This window comes from Triticum dicoccoides, chromosome 4B (assembly GCF_002162155.2).
Source record: "Triticum dicoccoides isolate Atlit2015 ecotype Zavitan chromosome 4B, WEW_v2.0, whole genome shotgun sequence".
Taxonomy (NCBI): Eukaryota; Viridiplantae; Streptophyta; class Magnoliopsida; order Poales; family Poaceae; genus Triticum; species Triticum dicoccoides.
Window position 1 is genome coordinate 679,007,631 of NC_041387.1, and position 10,765 is coordinate 679,018,395.

Here is a 10,765-nt window from a genome sequence, read left to right on the forward strand (position 1 = left end):
GCATGGGAGATCGATCCAGAGCAAAATTACTATTATTATTATTGTGTTGTACATGATAGTAGACAGTTGGCAAGCAAGAAATACTAATTATGAAGGAAGAGAGAGAGAGAGAGAGAGAGAGAGAGAGAGAGAGAGAGAGAGAGAGATGTGTGCCAACTCACACGTACACTTATTACCTAAAGTCCACCCGGCCGGCCGGATCAAACCTTTCAAACTTGAAGCATGCACATGCATGCAATCGGATCGTGATCGTGATAGCCTGTGATCGATCGCGTGGAGAAATGAAGAAAAAGATACTACTAGCTAGCTAGCTAGGGGACGTACGTGGGCACTTTGTTATATATCCAACCCATGGAAGACTTTCTTTTCTTTATTTCTCCACGCGATCGATGAGCCTCCAAACCATCACTAAGTAGTTTCGCGCGCTGATCCAAACTAGCAGTTATATATATGGATATGATCTATACATCCATGAGGACAAGCAGCTAAGCTAGCCACTTGCAATCTGCGAGGATCATACATTACATATCGTTTGCTTGCAGCCGGAAATGGCGGCAACGAGGGCGGAGGGCGAGCCGCCGCCGTTCACCCATGAGGACAATCGCCGCTTCCTCCAGATGCTCCGCGACAAGAAGCAAATGTATATATGCAAGCTGCAACGACGATTTATATGTGTTTATATGGAGGGAAGGGATCGTGCTTAATTTGCTTTGTTTCAATTCGCAGGCTGGGAGTCGCCAGCCTCAAGGCCGTGGAGGTGCAGTTCCAGGACCTCACCGTGGAGATCCACGAGCGCATCGGCCGCCGGGAGCCGCCGACGCTGCCCAACTGCGTCGTCAACGCCGCCCAGGTACGCGTACCCACGTATTAATTCCAAGACACCGCCTAGGCCCTCAGTGATGTAGTAACTGTCTATACTAGTATTCCGAGTTGAGAAGCATCTTTCTAATCTAGGAGTATTTATCTAGGAGTTGGCATCATATTCGCACATGTGTACTACAAGGAAAAGAGCAATCAAAATTATAAATGGAGCAAGCGGAACAATTCGACCGTCAAGGTAAGTATTTTACTACTCCCTCCGGTCCAAATTACTCGTCGCTAAAATGGATGTATCTAGAACTAAAATACATCTAGATACATCCATACGTGCGACAAGTAATTCAGAACGGAGGGAGTAGTAAATATGAAGACACAGTTTTCCTTAAAACAATTTTTCCAAGGAAACATATATATATATATATATATATGTATATATATATATATATTATATATATATATATATCTTAGTAGAGTACCACAACTCAAGGTGGATGATTCATTAGTTTACTGACCAAAGATACTTTTTTTGTAATCCTATCATTAATCAGGATGACACTTCTACTGGGAGCACCTGGTTCCGGGAAAACAACCTTTTTAAAAGCATTGGCAGGAAAGCTGGATTTGTCTTTGAAGGTACGTAGCAGATTAAGTTATATACACATGCAAACCAAACTTCCTACTTACAAGAAAAGCACTGGATAACAAAAACAATTGTTCTTGATGTAACATCTCTTAATAGCGCAAAGGAAAGCTCATGTACAATGGAGTTGAAGTCAATTCCTCAACACCACAACACTTGCATGCTTACATTAGCCAGTATGATCTTCATCATGCTGAGATGACTGTCAGAGAGACGATTGATTTTGCATCCAATATGTTGGGAACCAATAACGAATTCGGTAAGGCACCGCCTATTCATAGTACTTGTCTCAAATAGCTCTAGATTCTATGTGCACGAATGAGCTAATTATAATAGAATCCATATGTAAACTATAACTTTAGAAGCACCCATGGTGATGCTCAAGGTGTCTTTTTCTGTGTGTTTGCTCAAGGTGTCTTTTTTTTTTGCTGTGACATGAATACTAATTAATATATTTCTCATATTTGGAATGGAAACCATAGAGATGATCGGAGAAGCCGCAAGAAGAAAACATGATGTTGTAAACGAAGTTGACAAAAATCTTGACTCATTTATTAAGGTGATTGCTTTAATTGTTCCTCCGATCTGCTAAAAAAATATTCCATTTCCCTGGTCACTTACAATATGTTATATGCAGGCTACCACATTTGGAGAAGGAAGAAACCTTACAACAAACTACATTATCAAGGTTTGTGCTATTGTAACTTTTCCATTTACTCTCATTTATCTTGACAACATAATCACAAAATCTTTGTAATGCAGATACTTGGTTTGTCTGAGTGTACAGATACCCTAGTGGGGGATGAGATGAGGAGAGGCATATCTGGAGGACAAAAGAAAAGATTAACAATCGGTTAAGATTCTATCCTTTCTATTGCATGTGATCCTCAATGTTTGAATTTATTGCCAACCTACGCCAACCGCTCAATATTTTGGGTATCTGTTTAAATACATTCAAATGATTGAGGAACCATAGCTAAGAGGTCTATAGTTCAAGACTCGAGCCAAACCACTCATGTAAAATAGTTACGAGCTACATCGTTTCCATGCATAACCCATGTTGACCATATTTCCTCAATATATCAAGCTTATGGCTCATCAACCTTTGTTGTCACATATGAGGTTGCCATTTTCAAACAAACTTCCCATTTTTGTAGATAGCTCAACTAAAATTTTACCATCTTGTCTATGCACTTATTGTGTGAGATATTTATCAGTTAAATAAAAACGTATTAGTGCACCATGCATGTAAAGGTTATAGTAGAACATATCAAAATGACACCATAATTTTTGAACATATTCGATCAAAAGGACCATGGAGAGCTATATATCAATACTAGTACTAGATGCATTAATGTACTAATCACCTAACAACCCATCTAGGTTATCTACGATTGTAAAAGAAGTTTTTGTCGCCAATTCTAATCATGTTTTAATTTACTCTCTTATAATGAATCATCTTAGTTAACACCACAAAGAGATATAATTCATCCCATGGTTTATATTTAAATTTGGTTTTATCTGGCATGATTATAATATGGAAGCATTTCTCCACAAACTCTCTATCCACCACCTCATGACACTCCCTTCGTCTTTCTCCACCATGGAACACATTTGTGAAAAAATAGTGATCTTCAGCAAGGATGATCTTAGAAGAGCTATATTATGCCAACCATCTACATTCATGAAACCATCCGGTGTATTGCTAATTCAACTAAAGTGTTACCTGTTTGAGAAAAATATGCATTATAAGTGTGGTATAAGTAGTATTTATAGTGAGCCTATGGAAATACTATAGAATTATATATAAGTTGAAATCTTAATTATTCTTAAGGAACAGATATCCATAGAAAGGATGACTTGATATTTATTCTACAACATCAGAGCAACCACGTGTATTAGATTGTAAGTACACATTGAACCCTAACTATGACACAAGGTCAAAGTTAAACCACGAGTTGTAACACAAGATATATGAGAATCAACCTTCATGGCCATTATTCATTTTGGAGAATAAGGTATTTTCAGTGATGCTTCCTCTGACAAGCAGTATGATGAGGACCATTTTGGTTGATGTTGCACATGAGGTAGCTAATAACACGACTAGTCTAATGCAAAAAGTTCAAAATATTTGGCAGAATATAAACTACTAAAAATGTGGAATGATATTATTAAAACTAGTCTATATTCCGATTCATGATTAAATATATATTTTTTAGTGGAAATGTAGCTAAATATTTGGGGGGTGATATTGTTTTCCACTAATTGTTTTGAGTGTTTTAGACCTTAGTTAACAGATTCAAACATTATACATAATTTCCGCTAATACCATTCTAGAATAACTTTATGACTCTTTGGAAACAAAACAACTCTCTGACTGCACCCACCTAACACTCACTTCTTTTCCGACCAAACCAGATGCATGCATATGGGACGGATGGGTGGCGATCCCCACCTTTCCACCATGATTTTTATGCTGAAACATGCGTGCAATAATATTTGGCCCACCTTGTCTCTCCCTCTACACATTTCGTTTCTAAAATTTCTATTAGTTTAAATTTCCCTAAAGTTGAATCCAATAGTTTGATTTTCTTTTAGATTTTGAATTTTCCAAATGTTTGATTTTTTTTCTTAGAAGTTTGAACATTTTCTTAATGTTCCAAGAATGGAATAGAAGTGGAAGGGCCAATCCAGGAACAAAATTTGCCAAAAAATGAGATTAAATAGGGGAGGGCAAGTCCAAAAATAGGGAGTGGGGATAATCCAAAAGTGAACACTAGCAAGATCCCTAGCGCGGGAGACCTCCAAATAGTCGTGCCCTTTTCTGAAGTTATGATTTTTTTACGTTTTTATGAGAGTATCTAATACTCCATCCATCCCAATATAGGTGTCTCATTGTACTAAAGTTGAGACACTTAGATTTGGGAGGGAGGGAGTGTGTTGTTAGTCACATCATCTACCACATTAGGCAGCCTTCCAGACATATTTTACTTCCCCAACCACCTTTCAACCCATCTTAAGATTAAAAATGATCCTATCTTGAAATTTATGGGCCTAGATCTATGCTATTATAGCTGGACCTCCACCCTGGCTTTGTACCATGTCTTTATATAAAAAGGAATTATGTAGACAAGTGAAAGGTGCTCACACAAATGGACTACATTCATATCTTATATTTTCTATTCAATGAAGTACATCATTTTTACAGTACTTCATGAAGTACATGTTAACAATACAAACGGGCCCATTATACAACAAATATGTCAGCTAATCAGCTAAGTAGAACCAAAAAAATGTTCTATGGTGCCCAAATATTTATGTTCTAACTAATATATTTCCCTCATTATATAACTAGTGTTACATTTCACAATGATCTCCTTAATGCAGGAGAAATGCTAGTTGGTCTAGCAAAATGCTTCTTTATGGATGATATTTCAACTGGTCTTGATAGCTCCACGACGTACGAGATCATAAAAGTTATACAACAAATGGTTCATTTACTAGATCTCACGGTGGTTATTTCCTTACTTCAACCACCTCCTGAGACATTGGAATTATTTGACGACATAATTCTTTTATGTGAGGGCCAAATTGTATACCAGGGTCCTCGAGAAAATGCTACTGATTTTTTTGAGATTATGGGATTCAAATGCCCCGGCAGGAAGAATATAGCTGACTTCCTTCAAGAGGTACTACGTCAGTATTGTATGAAAGAACTATTGGATAAACAATAGTGTGAACAATTTATTATCCTTACCAAATTACTATTTGGAATAACTTATGGGCAACCAGTACTTTAAAGTCGTGAAATTTCAATCAAGGGAATTTATTTTTGTAATGTGTACTTGCTCACAATAACATTGTAACGAACTGACAATGGTTGTTTTCCATTTTCATAGGTGACCTCCAAGATGGACCAAAAGCAATATTGGATTGGTGAACAACATATGTATCACTACCATTCAATTGAGAAATTTGTGGTATCATTCCATTCATCCTATCTCCCTCGACTTGTACAAGACAACCTTTTACTGCCAAATAGTAATATAGTAAACGGCGAGGTGGTAAAAACTGGTTCAGGTCTCTCCAGATGGAATATTTTCAAGGCATGTTTTTCAAGAGAAGTACTACTTCTGAAAAGAAACTCCCCGATACACATATTCACAACCATACAGATAACTATCCTTGCTTTGGTGATATCGACTATTTTCCTTCGGACAAATATGAACCACAAATCTATACTTGATGCCAACAAGTATGTTGGAGCTCTCTTTATTGCTGTTATGCTAGTAAACTTCAATGGCATGATTGAAATTGCAATGACAATCAAGAGACTTCCCACTTTCTACAAACAAAGAGAGTTACTAGCATTGCCAGGATGGGCACTTCTTACTCCAAATTTCCTTCTTAGTATCCCAATATCACTTATGCAGACAGGTCTTTGGACCAGCTTAACCTACTATGTGATTGGCTATGCACCTTCCTTTATTAGGTATCTCTTCTCTTGGTCAATTGGATATATAATGACCATAGTAGTTTAAATAAATTTGAGTGGTAGAAAAAGGTTGCCTTAATTACTTCTTGCAGATTCATGAAGCACTTCTTGGTACTTTTTTCCATGCATCAAACATCAATGGGCATGTGTCGTTTGTTAGCAGCAGTGGCAAGGACGCTAGTAATGGCCAATGTTCTAGCAACCACAACCCTTATAGCAATCTTTATATTTGGAGGCATCGTCATTTCGAAAGGTTAGATCAGATTTAGCTTAGTCTAATGCAATGTGTATATAAAAACTATAACATAGCACATGTTTTAGGACATGTTTGCAACTAAGACACTCAAAAAAATTCTACAATGAAACAGATGATCTCAAACAATGGTTACAATGGGGATATTGGACATCACCATTCACCTATGCGCAGAATGCAATCTCCTTAAATGAGTTCCTTGATGAAAGATGGGCTACAGTAAGCAATCATTTCAATTCACATTTCTGATAAGGTGCATCAAATATGTACTAGAATTGTAACTTGATGATCATGTTCTTGTTTTTTTACAGGAATTTCATTATGAAAATGCTAATACGATTGGTGAAGCTATCCTCAAGATCAGGGGGTTTCTCACAGAGTCTCACTGGTATTGGATTTGTGTCGGCATTTTATTTGGATTCGCGCTCGTCTTCAATGTACTCAGTGTATTCGCACTGGAGTTCTTGAATTGTACGTACATAAAGATATATATCCAAAACACTATAAATGTTAAATCATAATTACAATTGGTATTCATCATGTTTTTTTTACCATTTTGCTATCTGCAGCGCCACATAAACGTAAAGTTCACACCAATGCCACGGATACAATGATGGAGTGTCCAACCAAAAAAATTGGATCTCACGATGCATCAATTCCACAAGGTGTCCTTCCATTTCAGCCTCTTTCCTTTGCATTCGATGCTATCAATTATTCTGTCGATATGCCTAAGGTATGCTCGAGCACACAATACCTTACTAAATAGTAGCATCCATTCTGATCACATGTTCACCAAATTAACGCATATCTTACACTAGGAGATGATGAAGTATGGAGTAACAGAGAAAAAACTTCATCTACTACAAGATGTCAGCGGTGCTTTTAGGCCAGGAGTGCTAACAGCTCTGATGGGGATCACTGGTGCTGGAAAGACAACATTGCTCGATGTTTTGGCCGGAAGAAAAACCGGAGGGTATATTGAAGGTACTATCAAGGTAGCAGGATACCCAAAGAAGCAAGAGACATTTTCAAGGATCTCAGGCTATTGTGAACAAAGTGACATTCACTCCCCTAACCTCACTGTATATGAGTCACTTCAGTTTTCTGCAAGACTTCGCTTGCCTTCAGAAGTTACATCACACCAAAGAGATGTATGTGCAATTATTAACATCATTCGAAGTTAATACACATGCAAATATCTCACAATACATATCTTTGCATTTTTAGATGTTTATACATGAAGTGATGCACCTAGTTGAGTTAACAGGATTGAAGAATGCAATGGTGGGTCTAGCAGGAGCAACTGGCCTGTCAGCTGAGCAACGAAAACGGCTAACAATGGCCGTGGAGCTGGTAGCTAGTCCTTCCATAATATTTATGGATGAACCAACCACTGGCTTGGATGCCCGTTCTGCAGCAATTGTCATGAGAGCTGTAAGAAAGACAGTAGACACGGGACGAACTATTGTATGCACAATTCATCAGCCAAGCATTGAGATATTTGAATCATTTGATGAGGTAAGAGTAAGTCTAATTTGAAATATGTTGAGTTCTTTGTAAGGGAAAATAGGTCAAAATTATTCGTACAAAACAATCAAGAAAGAGAATTAATAGTCTTGTGGCGTCAAGTCAAAGACTGGAAAGAGCAGAAAAATATCAATACACATGATAATAACTCTTAATGACAGTAAGTGTGTATATATATATGATGTTTAAACATATATGTCTTTATTATTATGAATCAGTACCACTAAGTTGCTGCCTATATGTTAATTGAATTTGATTAATTGCAGCTTCTACTTATGAAAAGAGGTGGTCGGATCATATATAGTGGTTCACTAGGTCCACATTCTTGCAACATGATAAAGTATTTCGAGGTAAGAGTGCCTATTTTTTAATGTATATTCACAAGATGGGAACAAAAAACATTATATGCTTTGTCACAGGCTATACCTGGTGTTCCTAGAATAAAAGAGGGACAAAACCCAGCAGCATGGATGTTGAATGTTAGTTCACACACAACAGAATACGAGATTGGACTGGACTATGCAGAAATTTATCGACGCTCCTCTCTATACAAGTAAGTGATGTAATCATAATGCTATAACCCCTATAATGCAAAATTGATTTTATAACAAAAAGTATTGTTGTTATCTTGATTCTGTAGGGAGAACATGATTCTAGTTGACGAGCTTGGAAAACCAACACCTGGCACAGAGGATCTACATTTTCCTCCAATATACTGGCAGAACTTTAGGGCACAATGCATGGCTTGCTTGTGGAAACAAAGATGTGCATATTGGAAAAACCCGGAGCATAATGTTGCTAGATTCCTAAACACGTTTGTTCAATCAACTATGTTTGGAGTTGTATTTTGGCAAACTGGATCAACGATGTAAGTAGGAATGACAACAAACCTAATGATTTTATTTCATAAAAATTTATCATTCCTCAACTATATCTTAACTTAGTTTTCCTGTCTAATAGTAAACAGCAACAAGATATATTCAACATACTAGGACTCATATATGGAACATCACTATTTCTGGGCTTCAATAATTGCACTATGTTACAACCAGTTGTGGCCGTGGAGAGGGTTGTTCTCTATCGAGAAAAGGCGGCAGGCACATACTCCACCTTGGCCTATGCCATAGCTCAGGTAATGTTACTTTCCCAACATATTCTAAAGTGAAAAAAAAATCTAAACCTAGAAGGCTTGGCATATTTTTCTGAACTCCACCATTGGATTTCTATTTGTAGGTGGCAGTTGAATTGCCTTACATGCTTGTCCAAGTGTTCATGTTCGCGGTAATCATTTACCCAATGATTGGATTCCAAATGACCGCTGGCAAGTTCTTTGAGTTTATCCTTTACATGGTGCTAAGTTACATGTACTACACACTCTTCGGGATGATGACGGTAGCATTGACACCAAACGTTGAGATAGCTTCTGGATTAGTCTACCTTATCTTCCTCTTTTGGAATGTCTTCTCCGGCTTCGTCGTTGGAAGATTGGTATGGCTCCCCTCTCAATCTACCACTTGTTACCCACCCCCCACCACCCCCTCCCAAAATATTTTTCCTAGTAATTATAGAGCAAACATGAGAGAAAACCCAAATATTAGACTCATGGAATTCCTAACTAACTGCTAAATAGATTGTAGCATGATTTAGATTTGGGGTTTATATTTGACTATTTTTCATGATAAAGAAACAATAAAGGAGGATAGATCATGCATGGTTAACCTGATGAACAATAACAATGTGTATGCAGCTAATCCCGGTGTGGTGGAGGTGGGCGTATTGGGCAAACCCATCAGCATGGACGGTGTATGCGCTCATGTTCTCGCAGCTGGGTGATCGTACGGAGCTAATTCTTGTGCCCGGGCTGCCAGACCAGACAGTGAAGGAGTTCCTCGAGAGCTACCTTGGCCTCGAGGACGTCTACATGAACCTTGTCACCTACCTGCATGTGGCCATTATCGCCTTGTTCGCCATTGTCTTATTTATCTCCTTGAAGTACCTCAATTTCCTGCGGAGATAGAACAAACATAATGAATGATGTCATCTGAATTACAAGTACACTAAGTGATAAACCACTTTACTGTATAAAGCTAAGAGAAGAGAAGCGCCCAATTAATTATAATAAACACATGAGCACAATGATGTTGGTTCAAGAGGAAATGTTGAAGTAATCACCATATTTGAGTGAGATGTTGTATATGTACTCTCTCCGTTCTAAATATATTGTAATTCTAGTATTGTCTTAAGTCAAACTTCTTTTAATGTTGACCAAGTATATAAGAAAATATCATTTGTAACAACAAATTAGTTCAATTAGATTGATCATAAATATATATATCTACTATGAATATTTGATATTGAAGACATTAGCACACATTTTGTATATCCATAGTGTATTAGATATTATCGCATTTTTTGTACATTTAATGTTGTAGATATTAGCATATTTGTATGGACTTGGTCTAATATAGAGAAGTTTGACTTGAGACAAAACTAGAACTTTATTTAATTTGAAGTGAAGCAAGTATTATTACTTATTTGTTGTGAAGGCGCATCCAGTAACTGAGTAACACCTAGCAGTTGTGGATCATTTTGTCGCACTTGCCAGTCACACCATTCGATCAAGCACATAAACATATTTTGTAGTCATTTTTAAAACCCCATATGTGTTTATTACTCAACAAATAATCCTACAATCAGAAAGAACCAACTCGTCGCATGAGACAACATACCACCCACTAACACACTTCTAGCTTTAGCACCGGACTGTTTTCCCGCTAACTCAACAGCCACAAAATTTACCTCCCTCTTAATCATTGACAATTTGAAGTCATGTAAGAGCTGGATGACCCGATACGCCCTTTATTGCATGGGGGTTGGGGGAGGGAGTTTTATTCCATGATTATAGAGTTAGAGTCACGAGGCAAAAGTTCCTCCATACATGGGGTCCTTGATGCAACCACACAGCCGTGGTGCACTCCGTACAACTATAATTCGCTAAACAGTCGACAACTCTATTGGTCTCTACTATGTT

At 37.6% G+C, this 10,765-nt stretch overlaps 1 protein-coding gene across 2 annotated transcripts; it reads left to right on the plus strand.

Moving 5' to 3' along the window:
* Positions 1–450: 450 nt before the first annotated feature.
* LOC119292329 (ABC transporter G family member 45-like) lies at positions 451–10,103 on the plus strand. 2 transcript variants are annotated; one of them, XM_037571178.1, is made up of 22 exons: positions 451–640; positions 727–850; positions 969–1,057; positions 1,368–1,452; positions 1,559–1,718; positions 1,942–2,018; positions 2,097–2,147; positions 2,222–2,312; positions 4,847–5,148; positions 5,359–5,951; positions 6,047–6,207; positions 6,323–6,426; positions 6,519–6,678; positions 6,777–6,940; positions 7,029–7,358; positions 7,435–7,725; positions 8,001–8,084; positions 8,154–8,287; positions 8,375–8,602; positions 8,695–8,866; positions 8,968–9,222; positions 9,482–9,751. In XM_037571178.1, the coding sequence occupies exons 1-22, from the start codon at positions 549–551 to the stop codon at positions 9,749–9,751; spliced, it is 4,017 nt and encodes a 1,338-aa protein (XP_037427075.1). In that variant the 5' UTR covers positions 451–548. The 2 variants fall into 2 exon arrangements, with proteins under 2 accessions (XP_037427075.1, XP_037427074.1); XM_037571177.1 differs by having other exon boundaries at positions 455–640; positions 7,026–7,358; positions 9,482–10,103.
* The last annotated feature ends 662 nt before the right edge of the window (positions 10,104–10,765 follow it).

Bases quoted from the DNA above. Each gene is read 5' to 3' on its own strand.
- LOC119292329 (XM_037571177.1), top strand. From the start codon at position 549: ATGGCGGCAACGAGGGCGGAGGGCGAGCCGCCGCCGTTCACCCATGAG. The intron at 1,719-1,941 runs GTAAGGCACCGC...TGGAAACCATAG, and splicing joins GGGAACCAATAACGAATTCG to AGATGATCGGAGAAGCCGCA. The intron at 2,313-4,846 runs GTTAAGATTCTA...TCCTTAATGCAG, and splicing joins AAAGAAAAGATTAACAATCG to GAGAAATGCTAGTTGGTCTA.